At 42.7% G+C, this 20986-nt stretch overlaps 2 protein-coding genes across 2 annotated transcripts; one reads left to right on the plus strand and one right to left on the minus strand.

Annotated features, from left to right (window-relative positions):
* The first annotated feature begins 107 nt into the window (after positions 1-107).
* Positions 108-5103, plus strand: TOMM7 (translocase of outer mitochondrial membrane 7). Its single transcript, XM_074150960.1, has 3 exons — positions 108-306; positions 3615-3663; positions 4881-5103. The coding sequence occupies exons 1-3, from the start codon at positions 108-110 to the stop codon at positions 4894-4896; spliced, it is 264 nt and encodes an 87-aa protein (XP_074007061.1). The 3' UTR covers positions 4897-5103.
* Positions 5104-15017: 9914 nt separating this feature from the next.
* IL6 (interleukin 6) lies at positions 15018-18449 on the minus strand. Its single transcript, XM_074150773.1, is given in 4 exon segments — positions 15018-15209; positions 17573-17719; positions 17950-18159; positions 18162-18449. Coding segments are annotated over 4 exon segments (837 nt in total).
* Between the last annotated feature and the right edge of the window lie 2537 nt (positions 18450-20986).

Genomic DNA, 20986 nt, shown 5'->3' on the forward strand with positions numbered 1-20986 from the left:
GGCGGGGAGGAGCGCTAGGATCCCCACAGCCGCCATTTTCTTGCCCTTCTCAGGGAAGAACCGCCTCGCACCGGCGTGTCTCCTCCCCGCGACCCGGCGGCGGCGCGATGGAGTCCCGCCCCCCGCCGCTGGCGCAGGGTTACGAGGCAGGCTGGGCGGCTCCTCCTCCTCCTCCTCTTCCTCCTCTCTGCCCCGCCGCCGGCATGCCGAAGCTTAGCAAGGAGGCCAAGCAGCGGCTACAGCAGCTCTTCAAAGGCGGCCAGTTCGCCATCCGCTGGGGCTTCATCCCCGTCGTGCTCTACCTGGGTCAGTGGGGACCGGGGGACCGGCCGCTCGGTGGGGCGGAGGAGGGGGAGCGCTGAGGTGGGGGCGGCCGTCGGCGCGCGCTGCCCGCCCGGGCCGTTACTGGCCGTTACGGACCGCGCGCGCTGTGGGGGGGGAAGGGCACGTGCGTGGGGGAGGGGCGCCCCGCCGCGACCGGGGCCCGGCGGCCCCTCTGCGCGCATGCGCGGGCAGGGGATCGCTGAGGGGCCTGGAGCGCCCAGGGCCCAGTGTGGCGGACGGTGGGGACCCACCGGGTAAGGGTTGGGGGACTTGCTCTTGACAGAGCTGCCAGGTAGTTGGGTTTTGTTATTTATTTGTGTTTCCCCTTACAAAGGTTTTTCTGACTCTTTCCTGGAGGCTGTTGCCGCCCTGGGAGAGCATGTTGGGCCTGCGTGCCCAGTGAGGGGAGGGCCGCGGCGGGTCGGGCACTTCTGGGGAGCAGGCTGAGCATGCACCGGGGCAGCTTAACAGCGAACGATTAAATCCTGCATTCAGTGACTGACGGCTTTATTGAGCAAGCCTGTGTGTTTCTTGCAGTAGGGAGTCAGTGTGTGAGGAGAAAGGTGCCCGCAGCCGGGAGCTCTGCTTCCTGGCGCTGAGGAAGCCTCTATCTGAAGTTCAATTTCCAGCTAGGTGAGGGTTACCGTTTCTCCCAAAATGGCGTGGCTCCTGTGGAGCATTCAGGGGATGCCTTGATGTCGTGCCTGGCGTCCAGGATGTATTTTGCTTGCTCCTGTTATGGGGCTGGCAGGACATCGCTGCCACATGGTAGTTCTCCCGCTGAGTTTGGGCTGTGTGCCATCAGCTGTCCTTGTTAAAAAGCCTGACCTACTTAAGATACTCACGTGTGCAATAGGCCTGACATACTTGTTCACTTGGTTTTGGGGTCCCAGGAAGGATGATCCCCGTGGTTCGTCTGGCTCACTTTCTGCCCCAACTCTGTTGGGCCTTTTGGGAAAAGCATCTAAATTGGTTAGACATCTCTGCCTTGAATGCAGACAAGGAGGGCTGGGAGCTTGGTGTGTTTACAGTCAAAGCTGATAGGCTGTTTTAATTAATTGAGGGGAATGCAGTGTCCAATTTGAAGGGCTTTGATTGTTCACATAATAGATAACAATTGGAGAAAAGTTAGTCTCTTCACCAGTTACATATGTGCTTTAACAACTACAAGTAAAAGAGGTCACTTCAAATACTATAGAAAAATCTAATTGGTAGTATTAGATTTAAAGTTTAATTACACTTTCATTTTTAAAATTATTTTAAAGTTAAAAAGTTAAAAAAATATTTTAATTTTTTAAGTTATTTTAAATTGATAATTTTTGGGTGGGAATTTCAGCAGTGTTGTGTGACCTGATTTTGCTCTTGCCAAATTTTTTTTTTTTTTAATTTTATGACTATGAATACGGGAAGGATGTTCTTTGTTCTGAGGGACACTAAGGGAAATTAAATAAGTTACTTCAAGTCATATAAAGCCTTCTTATTGTGTTTACAGTTTCACAAATATCAGGGTGCCTAGTGTATTTCTGTTACGTAGCGGTGAGAAACTTAAGTTGTAGTAGTTTAACTTCATGTCTTCAGAAAATGTGTGCTGTTCCACATCTACATTGCTGCCTTATAAATTTGTCTGCTGTAATGAAAGGACATTAAATGTAAGCACATGAGAGGGGGATGTGCAGGTCCCATCTTTGCTTGCCATAGGCATTTGGAGTTTGGAGATGGCATGCACACAAAGTCTGTAGAATTGGAAGACCCTCTTTTGTACTGGGATTACACTTGAATGTGTGAGGGAAGGTGCAATGCAGTGGAAGGGTAAGAGGCTACACAGTCCTTGATGTCACTGATCCAAGGTTAATTTTTGTATTGACCCCTGTGTATATGAAATAGATGCTAAACTAAACACAGCTGAGGGAACTTTCAGAAATGTTGAGCTTTTAACTTTCTCTGAACAGCTTTCTAGGTCAGGATGGGGTGCTCAGGGGATGTAGGAGGGAGCCTGGTATGTAAATGCAATTATAGATCATTGGTAAGGTTTTTTGGTTGTATTTTTTAAACTTGCTTTGAAGTGGCTGCCCCTGTTTTAAGTAGGGAAATTAGATGAGGACAGTTTTGTTAAACCTGGCATGCTAATTTAAAAGTACTTGGGGGTGGAAAAAGCCAGAAACATTCACACACACAGAGTGTTACTCCTAATACAACTTCATGAATTTTAAAGCAATTTTGCTGGACAGTATGGCAACCAAAGAAAGTGGGTCAGGATGTTTAATAGTCTCAAATCACACACAAGGTTAACTTCACAGGCACTGCGTTAGCTCTTTGAAGATAATGGAGATTTTTCCATTAACCTTCATGGCCTGTGTTTCAGGCAAGCTGACATTATTTATTTTCTGTAAACGAGGGAACTAATAATAATTTTCCATATAACATCCATTTCTAGATAGCGAGCGTGAGAGTGTGTTGAACAGTGCATGAATTGCATGATTCCACTTCAAGACTTTTAATTTACAGTCCAGCAGGCAAAGATATTTCATACACTGAAGCTTCAATTGCTTCTCTAGCATACATTTGCTTTAGTGAATTGGTATTTGAGTCATTAGCTGGGGATGAACTCTTCACAATTAACTTTCTTTTCATTTTCTTGAGTGTTAGTAGATTGATAAACATCTTGTTTCTTTACAAGTTTTAGTACTAGGTAGCTTTTCAAAAAGTGCCAGTAAAAATAGAAGATTTTAGGATGATTTAACATTAGAATTCTGTTATCTTAAGTTGAGTGAACTGTTACTGAAATATTACTTCGAAGTTCTGCATCAGATGTCATTGTAGAACATTTCCTGTTAGGACTCGAGGTGCTCACTTATACCAGTTATAGGTGTCACTCTTGGTACCACCCTGCTAGGTTGCTTTCTGAACAACATTTAAAATTGCGTGCTTCTGCGTGTATAGGTATGTATGTTTTGATCTCTGGGGTAGATAACTTCCTCCATTTCACACAGCTAGTTGTCACTGAATTTTAAGTCTGATAAAGATGAAGGTAAGAGTTTAAAAAAAACAAAAAACAAACCTCATGCGGCTGTTATTTATTTTGTCTGTTTTCTAACCCTGATAAGAACGTTTAGTTTGTATTCAGGTTAGTACACAACTTCATGAATCAGTTCTCTGCTCAGTACATTTTCTGTTTTATTGCAATTTAATGTGCTGTAATAATTTAATAGTGATTTAACTATATAGGAATCTGCACATACATTACATACATACATATATAAATATAAAAAAATACGTATGTTTCACTTCAGGTTTTAAGAGAGGTGCAGATCCTGGGATGCCTGAGCCAACTATCTGGAGGTATGTATCGGTTCCAAATGTACATACTAACCCAGTGCAGATGGTTACCATTTTGGGTGTTTGTCTGGACAGCAATTGGTTTTAATTGTTTGGGATGAAAGCATAGCTGGTTGTGGTTCTTATTTCTTTAGAAATCCAAAGGAGATGACAGCAAAACGCAAGTTCTTGGGAGGGCCTTTCTCTGAATCTTGCATGGCTTTTAATGGATGGGACTTCTTGTACCTTTTGAGTGGAAGCTGCCCTTCTGATATGTTGTAGAGCTAGCGTATGCAAGATTCTGCACTGAGGAATAACTTCTCAGCTTTCTAGCATGAGATTGTAACAAAACCCATTCTTCTGCCTTTGCAAATATGGTAGTAACACTGCATGAAGTAAAGGGCTATATCCTTCAATATTGGTCACTATCATGAAGCAAAGCGCATTTGCTCATGTTGCCTCTTTCTTGTGTGACTGTTTATTAGTGCTGCAATGTCATGGCATTAGTAATACTTGAATTCTTGTGGTATTTGAGTCTTGTTGGAGGGCTTCCATGGGTCAAACTAATTAAATTTAAATTTTGAAGAAAGTGTGACTCCGTTATTTTTTTTTAATTAGCTTTTGTTACTGTGCAGAACCAGGTATTCCTAAAACAAATAATTGATGGACTGTATTGTTTGCAAAGTCATATATTAACTCTTCTAGCTTCACATAGTTACAATGTATAGAAATCCTGCTTTTAGGATTCAAGGATTCAAGGTAGCTACTTTTTAACGGTAGAAAACATGGCCGGGGGGGGGAGGAGGAAGGTGTCAAGATCTTATTACAATTTCAGTAAAATCTTTTGTTGTCTTCAAAGCTAATCTGCTGGAGTTGTTTGCTGACCGTTTCTATGTTTAGCTTCACTAGCAGTTTGAGACTCTCTTTCCTGGTCCATTGAGTGTGTCTCTGCACAGCGTAAAGAATGTATTTCATACCAGAGTGTATGTACATAGATACCAGAAGCATGTGTTTGGTCTAATCTGCAGCTTACAGATGCTCATTTTTCTGAACATGTGTTTGCGCTCTGTAGGCTTAAATTTTATTTTAAAGGTGGCATTATTTCAGTATTTTGGCGGCTAGTATTCTGCATGTTTACAGGCCTGTTCCTCCAGACTTGTGTTTTACAAATATCCATTTAAAAACAAAAACATGCTGCAAATCTGACTTTTGTTTCCTTTCCCCCCTTCCCCCCCTTTCAGTCTACTTTGGGGATGAAGGATGTGGCGGTGCTGTTCTAGAACCAGGCGATGGACAGAGAAAGTGTCTGAAGATGTGTACATTCCAGAGGATGAGACGGACACTTACACCAGCTGGCGCGATCAGCTTGCTAATGGCATAGGTTGTACATACAACAAAATGGAGTTTATATGGACCTAACTTATTTGCATTACAGTGTAATTAAATAAATACAATTTGAAAGGATACACATTGCTTTTAAGTCTTTACATAAGTATAATGTAGTATTTTCTTTATTACAGAAAGGGTAACCCATCGTGTGGTTTTGGGCTTTTTTTTTTTTTTTTTTCCAAAGTATGGTGACATTCAACCCCCATATTTATCCCTTTTCTTTTGCGTAAGGATTCCTCTTTATCTTCACAGTAATCAGAAAACTGAGTTAATGTTCAAAATACTTCAATTATTCTCCAAAGATTTCTTGCCTGGATGTTGGTAAGCTTCTACAGCTGGTCACTGCAGAGGCTTTTTCTTTCCTCCTGAACGTGTTCATCTCTGGATGCATTAAGGATTGAGAGATGTGTATGTTTTTTCCTAGAATAGCCAGATAGTAAAAAGTATTTTTTTCTACCAACTCTATCTTTAAACACTACATTACATTTTCTGTAATTTGGGATGGGAGTACATGACAAAAGTGGTCTTTGTGTGTGTCATGGGTATGTAGTGCTCTTACTGTAAGAGGAAGTTATTAACGTACAACTGAAGGAAGAAAACAAGTACACGAAACAAGGTGTATGCTCTGTTTTTACTCCGAAGTCTTGCTCTTTGGAATCTTGGTGGTGTGACTTGCAGTTGGTTTTCTCCCTTTTAACACTGACATTCAAGCACTGAAATGGCAACTGCTTGGTTTCTGTTAAATAGAAGCTGCATTGGATAAATTAGTCTCTCCCTTCTAGAACTGAACAGGCTGGTTTCTATCTATGCTGCCATTTAAAAAAGTGTTTATTGGCTCCAAATTATCATTGCAACAAAAGTGTTCTAACTTTCAGATTGTTTTTTTGTTTTTTAACCCCATAGATTTTCAGACAATTTTTACGTTAATTAAATGTTTAAGGAAAAGGAGATTCCTTGGTTTCTCATCTGGTATGAAAATTCGTGGTAAAATGTTACTGTATTTAAGGGCAGACGTGATTGGAAAGGAGATGAACCAAAAGGAAAAAAATTAAATTGAAAGACAAGAATTGGGAAGAAAAAAAAAAGTGGGAAGCATTGATGGGAGCTAATGCAAATCAGCATGTTCCTTAAAATCCCACTAATTGTGGTAATTAAATCAAATGGCGTGGAATAGCTAATGATAGTAGACCACTGACAGGGGAACAGAGCAAGGACTGAAGGCAGAACACTTGTGACCCTGTGTCCTGTTGCTGGTGCAACTTTTCTAGTGCCTTTTTTCTAATGATAACTTGAGATTAATGTAACCGCTTGTATGTCTCAAATTATGAAAGGAGTCTTAAATTACGAAAGGAGTTCAAATTCTGATCCTTTTTCTTGGCTGATCCTAATTCAGATAGTAGTGAAATAACCTGTTTGTACTTGATAGTGGCTTTAATAATGATCAGGAATGCTTTTTCTGTTGAAACTAGTGGAGTAACCTGAGATACTCAATACTAAGAGATACGGTATTCAGTGTAAAGTAACTCAGATTTCTCAAATCGGATTTTGCATTTCACAGGGATATACAATGCAGCAGTAGCTGGATGGACCCAAACACCTGCTAAAGTATATTTCATGTGCTCTTATTTTTGTGTCAGATGCTTCGGGATGTGGTTTGTGGGTCCTAACCGCCGCATGGTTGCTCTGGCTGCTTTCCATGAATGATAGTATTTGGCAAGAGATAGAGAAATAGGGAAGTGTTCTTGTCTCTTTCATTAAAAGCTTTACATAAGCATGGATGTGTCAAGCACAGGCCAGATTCTGTGACCTCAGCATCCTGAAAATTTCCCTTAAAATTTTTTGTAGTTCATTTTTTTTCTCGAAGACTTGAAATTACTGGATAAACATTGCTTATGCAATTCTTAGTTTTAAAATTTCACTTAAAGCACATTGGATAGCAGATTTCCGGTGAGTCACTGCTATTGTGGAAATAAGTGAAATTCGTGTTCTCTTTAAAACAAATCAAGTATAGTGTAGGGAAGTCAGTGTAGACTCTTTGGAGTTTCACATTGAGGAAAAGGTGGCTTTCATAGTGTGTTCAAGTCAAGAGAAGTTGAATGCTAATATGTAGTAGAACATTTTTCATTTGTACAACCAGACAGTGTTTCATTCAGGATAGCCCTTTCTCTGTACCTAAATGGTGAGTGAAACTTCTTGAATAAACACTCCTTTTCTTTTCGCTGAAAACCGGAATAAGCATTAATCGTCTTGGTAATCGTCTCTTGAAATTACTTTGCAGTTACTGTCGTTTTCACAAAATTCAGATGTGCTTATAAGAGCAGTGTTCTGTTAAATGTTAAACAAATTCCTATGAAGAACCTTCATTCCCTAAAGTAACTTCAACAAGTATGCTACTTTTTTTTTGTTGTGGGGTTTTTTTTTTGTTCGGTTGGTTTTTGTGTTTTTTGTGGTGGTGGTAGGGAGAAGAGGGCAGGTCTCTGGAGTAAAGTGGAGGGACTCTCATGTTGATTGAGGCTGTGGGCTTGATGTCAGGTGTTACTTGTTCCAAGTGGTTTAATCTCTAATTTTTGCTTTTCCATCTTTCTCTGGGTAAAACCTGAGACAGTTTTATTTTACTGTCGGATGGGAGACACTTAAAAGAACAATCATGAACTCCCCTGCTTGACTGTATTGATCTCTGTCAAGTGAATCAGTAGCTTCTGGAGCTGAGTATGGATTCTTTCCTGTAGTGAGGTTTGCGATGAAGTCCTGTAGGACCACGTATAAATTCCTGCTGTTGGAATAAGGTTGATGAGTGTAGTTTACTGAAAATCAAGCTGTGATTTCCACAGCTGAGCTCAAGGCTACAGTCTGAGATGTGTGAAATAAAATCATTGATGCTTTCCTGCGTGCTGTGAAGATTGTACTAACTTTGAGGTATCTTCATCTGATCTTACCTGGAGATAGCAGCTGTTTGGCTGTGTGTCTTGTGCCACAAAGTGGAGATGGCATGTGCCTGTGGTTGCCTTAGTGTCAGGGAAGTACTCCGGGTGGGAGGCTGTCCTTGGAATCTGTTGTACCTGGTGACAAACAATTGCACAAGGGCCCAAGGGGAATGTTTCCACCTGGACCAGTCTTAGGAAGATCAGAGACTGCTGTGCTCGTTATGTTGCTTGCCAGAAATGAGGGCATCTTGAGGATTTTAATGCAAGAAGAATGCCCCATTTTCCATCTCAAGTGACCTGTAGTCCCATGCTCATGGTCCTTTCACATCAGGAAGACAAGGCTTGTCTTTGCCAGAAGGTGCTTGCAGAAGGTCTGCCTCTGGGATGTCTCCTGCAAGAGTGACAATGGCAGCAATGGCTTTTGTTTGGTTTCCAAGGAGGGTGTCTGTGAACAAGGGATTGTCCTTAACCTATAACTGAAAAAATAGTTTCTCCTCCAGCCAGACCATATAGGAAATATTAGCAGTGTCAGGAAGTTATGATGGGCAAGGAGCAATGTGGTATCCTGTCTTCTGAGTATCTGGTTCACTGGCACACTGACCACAACAGCTGCTGGTGGCCTTACCATTCAGGGACAGTTTCTCTATTTTCTGATAATTCTATATTTTCTTAAAACTGCCTCTCCCATCATTGTATTGAGCTGGAGTCAGAACATCAGTTACGACCTGGTACCACTGGGTAATCGTGGTGGGCGGTAACTCTTCAGACCTCAGTTGTGACAGCCCCTTTAGCAAAGCTTCCCCTGCAGACTCTGCTCTGAGGAGCTGCCCTCGGGTGCAGCCAGCAAACAGTGGAAAGGGGGACAAAGACGATGGGATGGGAGAAAGTTAGGGTCCTGAAAAGGCAATAAAGACAAGGAGGTTGGTCAGAAGAAGAATAAAGAGTTGGAAAAAGGCACAGGGTTTTTAATGGTGAAAATGAAGTAAGTGGTGAGAAAAAGGCATGCATGTCAGAGAAGGAACCGCCGAGCCCTGTGGTGCTTGGTGTGTGATGCTGAGGGAGTCTTGTGAGTTTGGTGGTTTTCTTGGTCTCGGTGCATGGATGGGGAATCTCCTGGTAGCAGGGTGTGAAAAACTGGTCCATTTAGTGTCATCCCTAAACAAGGGAGAAAAAAAGAGAAAGATACCTGGCTTTCAGTGTAAGTTTGTTCTTAATAAATTAATCTACAAAGGAACCTATTTGTTCCAAAAACTCAAAGCCTGACCAGTTGTGAGGTAAAAATGAAGCTGACAGGAAATTTGCAACAAGTATTTAATTCTGCTACAAATTCCTGTTGTAGGTTTGGCTAGTATAAAGTTGCTGTACTGTGTCTCATCACAACTATAAAATGGAGGGTATGTGGTTTTTTTCTTGAATTAGTTTATCAGCAAAACTCACATTGACTTATTTCTACAGCTTTCAAACATTTCAACTCTGCAGCCCAAAGCAATGTTCATAATTTTGTCACAGCAGACCCCTGTGTAGGCAATGTATAAAAACCCCTCCTTTGCCTCTTTATACAGCCGTCTTCCAAAATGGATGTAGATGACAAAATGCTTCTTAAGATGTGTTTATATTGCATTGTGTTGTAAGGGAAACAGGAATCTAACGCATTGGGTTTTATCAGGAAAACAATGCTCAGACAAACTATATACCCTGGGTATTTTTGGAAATATTTCATTACAGACTTGGAATTTAAGCTATGATGATACTGATGATATATTTGGAAATAAAAGCTCATTACATCTGTTCTCACCACAGGAGCAGAGACCACATCCTGGTGAAATGTCATATGACTAATTTAATTTTTACAAGTGACTACTTAATTGCAATTTCTAAATAGTTTTCCATGATGGTATGCAATGCAATAGCTGTTTCTTGGTTAAGCTTGTGGGCTACATGCATTGTTTCTTGGTTATGCTTATGTTAATTCGGGATTAGGGGACGGGTAAGACAGAGGGGATGCTTATCTGCTAAGTGGAAAAGGATATTTCCTCTCTGATTATTTCTTCTGGTTAAGACATAATTTCCAAGTTCCTATCAAAAATAAGAAGTTCGAGCAACTGCAAAGCAGGGAGCAGTTATTAGCCTGGGAAGCGAGATAAGCCTGGATTTCCATTTATGTTTCAATTCTGTTTTTTGGGGTCCACCTGATTCTCGTGGAGAAGTGGAAGAGGAGACAAAGACTATTGCTGTGCAGGAGCGACGGAGTAGTAGCTAAATTTTGTCTTTTGGGGACTTTTGAGCTGAGGACGGGACTTTGAGCTTTCCCTCAGTGATTTTGCTTTTGTGGGTGTAAGCTCTATGTGATTCGGGTAATAAAACTGTTAATAGGGACAATATGATGAATAGCAAATTCTATTTATGTGGCACAGGATATACAACTGTATTAATATGTAAGTTCAAAGGGATAAAGAAACAACTAATCATAAATACATTTGCTGTTACTGAAACCAGTCAGAATTTTGCCCTTGGTACAGTTGAAACAGAATAAAACCTTGAGAGTGCTGTGTTAGGTAAGCACTGTCTGGTAGAAGTAAGTATGGCAAGGCAAATCCAATCTGAGTTTTCTGAATCTGAAGATTAATGTTTAATTTTTTTAAAAAATAGATTTTCTCATGAAAGAGTCAATCTTCTTAGATCCTGGTCACTCAATAGAAATTCAGATTCCAAAATTTCTGAAGTGTGTTTTCTGATGACCGCCAAAGTCAGTCTTAAAAGTATACTGAGATTTGGCTAGATAAGTTTAGATGACAGGTATTAGTAGATTTTGTTAAGAGTTCAGCGAGGAAATGGCATTTCAGTGTTGGAGCCTGCAGAGATTGCATTTTCTGAGGGGTGAGGGGGTAGGTTTTGGTTTTCCTCTTATCAAGAGTAAGAAAGAAATTCACTGAGATCAGAAATTGTTACCTAATCATTCTGCTCAAGAGGCAAGGGTTTACAGAAAGCTTCCACCCCCAATATCACAAGGTTTGTAGTAACATGAATGTATTTGGCGGCACTTCTTGACCATTAGGATCTGACTGATGTATACTATGGTGTACTTACCTCTCCACCATTTCATCTTTTAAATTGAACACAGAAAAGATTTAGTCACACGTAACAGTGGCGAACTTAGGGGGAAGTTTCCCATCGAGCTAAGCCAACCTAATGGCTCATTGCTGCTGAAAAGTGATCCAGAAATCTTCCATCTCTTGTAGCATCGGCTCTGTCTTGCTAACCTCACTTGTCGTCAGCTGTTAATAAAACCCATAAAGTCTCTTTCATGTAGGTGCTGTTCTTTCCACCAAAATTTAGTGTTTACATAGGTTACTTGGCAGGGGATGGCACTGCAACCTGGGAAGTGCACCAGGCTGAAATGTTTTCCTTTTTTTTTTTTTTTAATGTTTCTTACCCATCTGATGAAAAATATGGTTGAAAAATAGAAAAACGATACTTCAGAGACTGTCATTGCCAAAAAAATTAAGTAATTTTGCATTACATATTAGTATTAGGTTGCGTTCTGTCTTTTAAATTTTCTTTTCTCTCTCGTCTAGCATTTTAGTGTGATGTCCACAGCACAGAGGAATATTTTGTTTCTCATATTTAACACTGTATCTTAATACCGTGGGCTTTTTCTTGCATACTGTAGAGTGTGTGCATGCTTTTTAACATAGCTTCACCCTCTTCCTGCGATGGGAAAGCAAATTCAGGATGAAGCGAATTAGGAATCCTTTGAGCGTTCCGAAATCTCTGTGTGAGGTTAACGAGTAGGGAGGCAATGGAAATACAGGGAAGGGCTAGCTGGGATCTGCCAGGGGAGGCTGGTTCTCTACAGCAGCAGCCAAAAGGCTTCTTTGCTGGGTAGTTTCCTAGTTTTTATAGGCAATTATTAGCAAGTCTTGTTGGCTTGGGGTGGTTTTTTTTGCCTTGCTCTGTGAGTTAGCTGTCAGTTAGGAGGAGCTCTCTTCAATAGAAGTGTTGAGGTATTTCATTGTTCCCAAAAGTAGCACAGTTATTTTTGAGGATTGATTTATAAGAGTTAGAAGTGCTTGTTTTTACTATCATTCTGGTTTTTTTTTATGTGTTTGTGCTGGTCTGCCAACTAAAATAAATGTCTGTGTGTGTTTATTGATTGCTGTAAAATACTTTCTATGCAGCAGGCTGGAAAAAGGACGGTAAGTTGTTTAGATTGAGAGGCCCCATGACACGCTCAACGGTGTTTAGTTCTCCTCTGACTTCCCCGTGAATTCCCCACCACAAGCCTTTGTGTGCCAGAAGCACCAATGAGTGTAGGTTTCAGCACATGGTGCTTATCCTGGGGACAGTCCCTGAGGTTGGCATGGTGACAGCAAGATGATGGCCAATGGGCAGCAAGCTGTGCTGAAGCACTGTGAGAACTGTGGGTGGCTGTGGAGGAGCCACAGGTAAGGTGGTGGCAGCTCAGTGGCATCTTCAGTGATACCTATCCCCCCAGGAAGGACTTGAAGTTGACCTTCCTACCCAGCAAGCGGTGATCTTTGCTCATCTTCTACAGCCAAAAATGTAGTAGTATTTATATATTTACTCGAATGGCAGACAACCTGGGTTGGCCACCAGCTGAAGGGTGCCAGCGGGAAGTGTGGAAGCTTGTCTATTAATTGTGTGAGATTTCAGAACCCTGTATCTTAGATGCCTCCTGGAATTCAAGGAGGAAACTGTGAGTTTGTTTAGCTGCAGTGTACATAGTAACTGATGGTGACCTCAGGCAACCACCCACTACTGGGAGGGGTGAGGCCAGGAGATGCCTTTCTTTTTGGTTGGTCTTCTTTTCTTTCATTTTTTCCCCCTACTCGGTTCTCACATAGTCATAATAAAGTCCTTAAAAAGTCCAGTGTGGGATCCATGGGCAGCAAAGCTGGTGAGGGGTCTGGAGTGCAAGTCTTACGAGGAGCAGCTGAGGGAACTGAGGTTGTTCAGCCTGGAGAAAAAGAGGCTGAGGGGAGACCTTCTCACTCTCTACAACTACCTGAAAGGAGGGTGTAGCGAGGTGGGGGTCTCTTCTCCCAAGTAACTGGTGGCAGGACAAGAGGAAATGGCATTGAGTTGCACCGGGGAGGTTCAGATTGGATATTAGGAAAAAATTTTACACTGAAAAGGTTATTAAGCATTGGAATGGGCTGCCCAGGGAAGTGGTTGAGGCACCATCCCTGGACGTATTTAAAAGACAGGTAGACATAGTGCTTAGTGACGTGGTTTAGTGATGGTTTTGTCAGAGTTAGGTTGATGGTTGGACTAGATGATCTGAAAGGTCCCTTCCAACCTAGACAATTCTATGATTTTATGATCAGTATTTGGGTCTCATAGCTATTATGGACATAATAAGGGCCAGAATGGTCTCTAACCTAATGGTCACTAAGAAAATCTCTGTGAAGGTAAGCTGTGAAAAAGCCAAACCAGGCTTTTCTCTGTCTCCTAGAGCATGTGCCAGGACAGCTAAAGCAGGTTCTTCTGTGTTGCGAGAAAAAACGCGTTTGCCACAGACATCTTGAAAGTGACTACTTTGAGGTCTCCTCCTTCCTTCTTGAGATGTTGCACAACTGGAGACGTAGGTTTTACCATATTGGGCAAAGCCGTGGTTTGGTTTGTTTTGAGCCTCTGAGATGCAGGCTCTGGGTGGACTGGTCACTGTTTTGGCATCCCCAGCAGTGGAATGCATGTGCGGACCATCAGATGGCTCAGGAAGAGGAGAATTTAGCGACATCGTTATCCACATTCCATGGCATGCCTTTCATCTCCTCATCTGCACCACTGTGCTGCAGGAAAGAGAGGGCAATTAATGTTCCACCATTTGTAGGGACAAAGCTCAGGGGGCTCTGGCCGCTTCCATCATTTGTGTGTGCTGTGAATTCCTCGAGTTTGGGTACAGGAGGTACCTGCACAGCCGCAATGCAGCAGATGCTACAGTTAAGGAATGTTTCAGGGCTTTGGTACTCAGGCTGAGGATGTGGGTTTTTTTTTCTCTGCAGGATATTCAAGAATTCTCATTCACATTGTGTGGCCTGTCCATGCTAGTGGGATATAAATTACAAAAGATATACATTAGATTGTCAGGAGTCATCGAGGTCTCAGCAGCACTATGTTGATTTATGTCACCTAAGAAAAGAACCTAAGATTTTACATTTTTTTTCTGCTTCTTGGGGAAGGTGGGGGAGAGATGTTGAATCAAACTTGGGAAATTCCCTTGGGTGACAGCAGTAAGTCTAATAGATGACAGTATTCACATGAAACCTGTTAATTCGGTGTCTTACCATTTTATTCGCTTAAAAGAGGTTGCTTGACTTGTAAGCATCTGTTTGAAAACAACTACAATTTTATGGAGTGGTGTTTACTAAATATAGGGGACTCGTTCATTTGTTTCTCAAGAGCAATGATGCTTTATCATGTTCATTCTGAAGTGCCATGTGCAGCGCGTCTGGTTCCTTTATATTGCATTTTAAGAATATGTTGATCAAGCTGTCTGTATGTGTGTACGTCTGTGCTATGTTGATAACTGACCTAATTATGCAGATAGCCACTTTCAAGATCTTAAATTTTATTTTGATAATTGTGAGTATTAGAAGTTGGATACATTAGAGTTCCTTATTTAAAGTTCAAACAGGTTATACAGGTGTTTTCTTTAAAATCAGCTTTTATTTGTTCTGAAAATATAAATAAGTCATAAATACCATCACAAATATTTTAAATGCATAAGTTATACAAAAATTTTTCTGGCTTCTGAAAATATTTTTTTTAATACATATTAAATAAGTTGATGTTCTGAATAATACTGTTAGAAATGAAATAAAATAGGTCCTTTGTTTAAATTATTTCTAAATATCGAAAATATAAATAGGAATCATTCCAAACGAATAAATATTTTAAATATAATAAATAGGTTCCTGCAAGGAAATGAGAATATACATAAATGCAAACCATTGTTACTCTTTCTGGTTCTTAAAACAGAACAACACTGTCATCTGCCACATGACAGATTTGTAACAAAGGATTGTACCTGAATTAAAACATTCAGGCACTGAAACTCCTGGTGTTTTTCACATAGCGAACGGCCCTCACGGTTTTCTCCATAAACGAAGTAAAATCTCGGAGGATGAGGTGGGTGGTGATTTTCTCTATCCAGGTCTTATCAGACTTCAGCTTTGCGCGGAGGGATTCCTGGGTAGCTGAGTCCGGGATGATCACTTCATCGGGGTTTATCACCTGTGAGAGAGACAATATTGGGGTGCCCCGGTTAAAACATTGTCATTGAGCTTGTTGGAGAGCATCAGTTTATACGGTGAATATGTTCCCGACCAGCTGTGTATCCACCCCTTCTGTACCTCCCTGGGACCTGGACCTCCCTACAGCCCCCCCACAGCTTCTGCGGTGGGGTTTGAGGTACCTCAGCAACTGCTACAATTCCTGCAGAAGCATCAGAGGGTCTTATCTGATCTACACCATGTGTTCCGCTTTGAATGCTACATCTGGTGTTGTGGCCCAACACGCTGCACTGAACAGATCCGTACATCCCTCCTGCTGCCTGCCAACTGCAGGTTACTTGGGAACATGCTGAGCGTGATTCGTCCTAACCTGCACTGGCTGCTATGTCCTGAGTCATAAGTTAATTAGGTGACATTGTATTTTGTAGATTAACAGTTTGTAAAGATCTTGAACTTGTTTAGCTGCTTAATTCTTACTTTCCAGGCATTTAGGCACGTGGGAGACCGAGTGTCAACCACTTTCCCTGATGTGTGGGATCGTAACTGCAAGATGAGTAAAAGGAGCTGTGTACCTAACGCTGACTGACAGCGCCAGGCACCTGGTACCCAAACGCCTTCTGAGAACTTGTCCTGTGAAGTGGGTAGGTGACTTCTGAAAATGGGACTTACCCAAATCATGGAGCTGTTTTAGATGATGTGAGGTCTAGAAGCCTAACAATGAAATATCTACTTCATCCTATTCCATTTTGTGATCCTGGTTTTAGGATCTACCCTTTAATAAGAGACAAGAGTATGTGCACCTCCTCCTGGATCATCTTTCTTTGTTGAAGTTCAGTAAGATACAAATAACATTCTTTCTGCCCAGACTATTTGGAAGTGGATCGTGATCGCACACCCAGTTACTGGTATATCCAGCTCCTAGCTGCATGCTGTAAAAGTTTGTATCTGGTTACCCAGACAGGTATCATGCTGATGGATCTACCTGACCACAAGTGCCAGCTTCTCTCCTTGCTCTGTTTGCCTTAAAAAGCAGATTTAAGATGACTTCTCTCATAAAGAAAAAATTCTAGCCCTGGAGATCAAGACCCCTCTGTAGTTTCTGTAAGCACAGATTTTGCTTTTGACCATTGTGTTGAATTCTGCCATTTCCAATTATCTCAGCCTAATTGTCAAAAAAAGGACAGGCTCCCCCGTTTATGAAACGAACTTTCTACAAACTAATATATCAAGTTGGGAGCCAGTATTCAGTTGCTGTCTTGTGATGGGACTATTCTTCTTAGCTAGTACAGTGTGGAAAAAAACAAACAAACAAACAAAAAAGGCAGTTCAGCTCCCTTTCACTTAAAGAATGATGGACATAAATAAACGTGTTAGAAAAGGTATGGCAAACACACAATGGGCTTTTTCAAACACCAAAAAACACCTTGAAGGAAATAAATGGCTCGAGATTTCTGCAGTCCTTACTCACCTGGGTGGTTCTTACTCAGGCAAATAGTTTCCCTGATGACGAAGTATTCATGTTAAGGGTTATTAACATGAGTAAGAACTGCAGGAATGAAGTGAATTTTTGAAGTGGGATCTCTCAAAGCTCTCCAAAACATAGGAAATGACCATCAGAAATGAATAGCATTTCATTTACCAAAGCGAAAGAGAATTGGGTGTTTGTAAAGAAGGAATATTATTATTTTTTCATCATGATTGCAAGCTAAAAGTGTGCTTGTCAATGGGCAGCACCTTTAATTTAGTCAAAATATGAACTTATGTTCTGAATTTAACTGCCTGCCTTGATTTTTTTTTTAAGCTGCTGCTATCTCAATATACCATACAGCTTGGCTTAAAAGTTTGGTTTGGAGAGTTTTAAAGATTATTAATATTGTAAAAATGCATTTGCTTATATTTGTGTGGGTTTGTTTTTTTAAAAGAAAAGTTATTTATTCCTACTTCTTAGGGAGTTGCAACATTAGAAGGCTTGGACTGAACTGCAGTTCTGCAATGAGGAACAAACTCACCGAGAAATCTTATTTCTAACAGCCAGGCAGCATTAGTGTATTTGTTCTTAAAACAATATGATGCATTTAATTGTTGGTTTTGGAAATTAGAAATAATCATGGAAAGTAGGAAGAAGAGTTGGTTGTGTGTGTGTTTTTTTTTTTTTTTTTTTTTTTTAGGAAAAGAAAACAAAACCTTGTAAAATCTGTAAGTTAGTCATAAGGGGAAGTATGTGAGCGTTAAGGAGCCATCACCTGCTTCCGCTGAGAGAAATGAAAGCGGGAAACGTTCAACTTCGTGTAGCATCCCATTTCTCTGACTACACATCCTTGCTAAGCCGTAACAATTAGCGGAGGGAATTTAAAATCAACTCACCATCTGTCTTATGGTACGTGCCAGGTGCTCTGTACCGTAGCACAGCGATTCCACGTTTTGCTTTTCACTAGTGAAAGTGTCTTGTACGTATTCAAGGTATGTCTGAAACGCGTAAAGCCCGCTGGAGATTTTCCTCAAGCATTTATCCTGAAATGAGAGGAAGGTGAGAAAGTCACTCAGAGTTTAAAAATGCCTCGATTGTACAGCGCAGGTAAGCGGGTGATGCTTATAGATAAAAGCGTGGAATTCTGTGCCGCCCCAAAGCCGACTGGAACCGGCACAAATCTTTAGGTCAACTTCTGCAGTTTTTTGGAGCAGGCAAAAAAGCATTGCCCCAGGGCTATAGGGTTAGAGCAGAAAGGAGAGCGGTTCCTTGCCTCATCGAAGCCGGTGAGCAGACACCCATCTTCCTCCGTCACCTTGGGGAGGTTGAGGTGGTTCTGGGCCAGCATTTCCATGCTGTTCTCGCAGACGGTGAACTTCTCGCACATCTGGGGAGAGACACCAAGAGGTTTCATCGCACCTCGCCCGCAGGCAGCCTCCCCCGGGCCGGTTCTGAGTGAAGTGTACGAGCCCCCCTCCCACCCCCCCCACCTCCATAACCCCGTAAACCCACCTCCTCCTTCAGCTGGGTCGCCCGGGCGTGCAGCAGCAGGGCCAGCCGCAGGCTGTCGGGCAGCGCCGCCCGCCGCGCCGCCGCCGCCGCCTCCTCCAGCTCGGCCTCCCCCGAGGAGTCGGCGGCGGGCAGCGGGGCGGCGGCGGCGCTGGGCAGCAGCAGGAGGAGCAGCAGCGGCGGCAGCAGGGCGGCGGCGCGGAGGGCGGGCTGCCGGCGGCGGCGGGCGGTTGGGTCGCAGTCGCAGCCTTGGGGAAACTTCATGGTGCGGCTCCTCGGCTGCTGCCCCGGCCCTTTCTCGTCGGGGAGGTTGGCGGGTTGAATGAGCTCCGGGCATCCCTGAACGTGTATTTATCGAGGGGGCTTCGAGATTATTCATGGCCCGGGAAAATCCGGCATGAGAACACGGGGGTGTGTGCGAGGCGCAGGGCGCCGGGCTTGACACAGCGCTCGCCCCGTCCGAGCCCGGCAGGATTGTGAAACGCGGCCGGGGGGGGCGGCCGGGGGACGGGGGGGGGGGGACGGGGGTGCAGCCGAGAGCGGCCCGCGGCGGCATGAAGTCATCGTTCTCCTGCACCGTAACTCCTTGAGGGCCGGGCAACACCGGCCCCCCCCGTTCCCCCCACCGCCAATAGCTCACCTGGACCCCCAGGACGGGGGTCGGGATCGGGGCTGGAGGCGCTGCCGGCAGCCTCGGAGCCTGCCAGCTCCAGCCGCACAGAAAGTCTCGGAAATCATACGTACATGCATACTTTATATATTTTATATATTTTCATGTGTTTCAATATTTTCACTTATTTTAATATTTTCACGTGTTTTAATGTTTTATAAATTTTGAATTATGTATATGTATCTCCATATTTTATCTATTTTAATTATTTATGTACATGAAACTAAATGGGCACGTTGAGGTGCTGTGTGTGTATAAGCCCCGAGTTGCCGCTCTCCCTGTGGACTCCATATGGGTCAGGGCGAAATACACCACGTTCATACACTTTAAATGCCCGGGGAACGGGCTGAAGCCAGCCCCTATAGCTCCAACGGGAGAGCGGCTGCAGGAAATGCCACGCAGTTCCCCGTTATCTTTCACGTTATCTCCCTTATCTCTTTCTGCCTACCTGGGAAGTGTGGGGGGAATTTTCACCTTTCACGGAGGAACTCTTCACCCAGGGCAAGTGTGCCCATTTGGCTCAAGCGTGTAGAGCGTGGACTGAGTCAAACTGCAAGGCATGCTGACATTGAACTTTTGGAGTGTCTTGAACTGATTTTGGCCAAACAGACTTTTTTTTTTTTTTTTTTTTAATTAAATTGGTGCTGTTTTCTCATGTAAGGAAGAGCAGAGAAAGACTTGATTCTGCTCCATGAGGGCACAGAGTGTGGAGAACAAGAACACGGGGCATAAGAGAGTTGATAGAGAGACTGAACTTGGGTGTCATCATTTGGACTCTCCCTTTTAAAAAACCCTATATACTACTAATTCATTTTCTAAGAACGGCCTGAATAGAGAGCCTCAGGAAAGGAGCAGGGTCCTACTGGTTTTATCTTCGATGTCCATTTCTGCCAGTAGCAGAAAGGCAGCTGCAGTAATTTTGCCCAGTGGAGAGATATTAGCGCTGAAACACAAGTGTGAGAGAGCGAATCTCAACAGCAGCGAGTTCCCTGAGCCCAGTTCCCTGAGCGCGGCAGAGGGGAGCTGTAGCAATAATCTTCTGTAACGTTAGCTCTCCCTGACCAGGTCTGTGGCATTAGGCGTAAGAATAAAGCATTCCACTAACGGTATGTTTGACTAGTATCAAATTAAAGGATCCTGTTGCAAGGTGCCAAAGGATTAAAAGAGCCAGCCCATGTGAGCTCAGTGCTGGTATTTGCCTTCTGATAAGCATCAGGGGCAGATACAGCAGGGACAGGAACTCTTGATAGCACATGGACGTACACGTCTCGGAGAGGGATTTCCTTCCGCTGCCAGGCGGCTCACAGGCTGCTCACTGCAGACAGCCAAACTTTTCCTCACCCAAGTGAAAATCCTGACTGTTCCTAAAATTGTCAAGGCTTGGTAGAAGACTACATTTCCTTAATAATGTCTTTTCAGCAGGGATTCTGTAAGTTAGTCTTGTTTGTAGTTCTGTAATTTTTAATTTTGTAACCTTATTTTATGAGTTGTCCTTTCCTTCTTGTGTCATGAAAATGTCTATTCCTTAGCAATGTCCAGAGAATCTTTTTGCACTGATCAGTGTTGTACAGGGATCAGTCTCGGTGATGTGTGTAGTTACATCATCGGAGTGAAATGAAAACAAATTTCAACTGTTGTTCCTCATCTAAAAGTCCCTGAGCCTTCAGTTACTATTGTCTCCTTTTGCATTTTGGGTTTTTTTTTAACTCTTTTATGTGATTGTCTGTGTGACTTTTCAGAAGTACAAAGTATACTTGCATGCCCCAGCGGAAGTTGCTCATTAATGCCTTGGAAACTCAGTTTGATAATCTAGGACAAAGCGTAGCATTCAAGGGAAGGAGGAACTCAAATTTACACAATAGCATTAAAATGCTTCTGCTATCACTCTGGACAGTTTTGTGTGGAAAAACACTTTTTTAATTGGCACTGCACATATAAGAAATATTTTGCACTGATCTATCTATGGTTTAAGTTTGGGGAAGGTTTAAAGGGGGTTAATTAATCCGCACTGTGCTGCACTGAGTTACACTGATTCATCAGTAGCCACATTGTTCAAAATCTAGTAAGCTCTGACCAAGCTGCACTTGCTCATGAGTTAGCTACAGATCAGGAGATTTGCCTGCTGGTACTT

This window comes from Numenius arquata, chromosome 7 (assembly GCF_964106895.1).
Source record: "Numenius arquata chromosome 7, bNumArq3.hap1.1, whole genome shotgun sequence".
Classification (NCBI taxonomy): domain Eukaryota; kingdom Metazoa; phylum Chordata; class Aves; order Charadriiformes; family Scolopacidae; genus Numenius; species Numenius arquata.

Excerpts from the sequence above, each read along its gene's own strand:
- TOMM7 (XM_074150960.1), top strand. The coding sequence starts at position 108 with ATGGAGTCCCGCCCCCCGCCGCTGGCGCAGGGTTACGAGGCAGGCTGG. Across the intron at positions 307-3,614 it reads CCCCGTCGTGCTCTACCTGG|GTTTTAAGAGAGGTGCAGAT; the intron begins GTCAGTGGGGAC and ends GTTTCACTTCAG.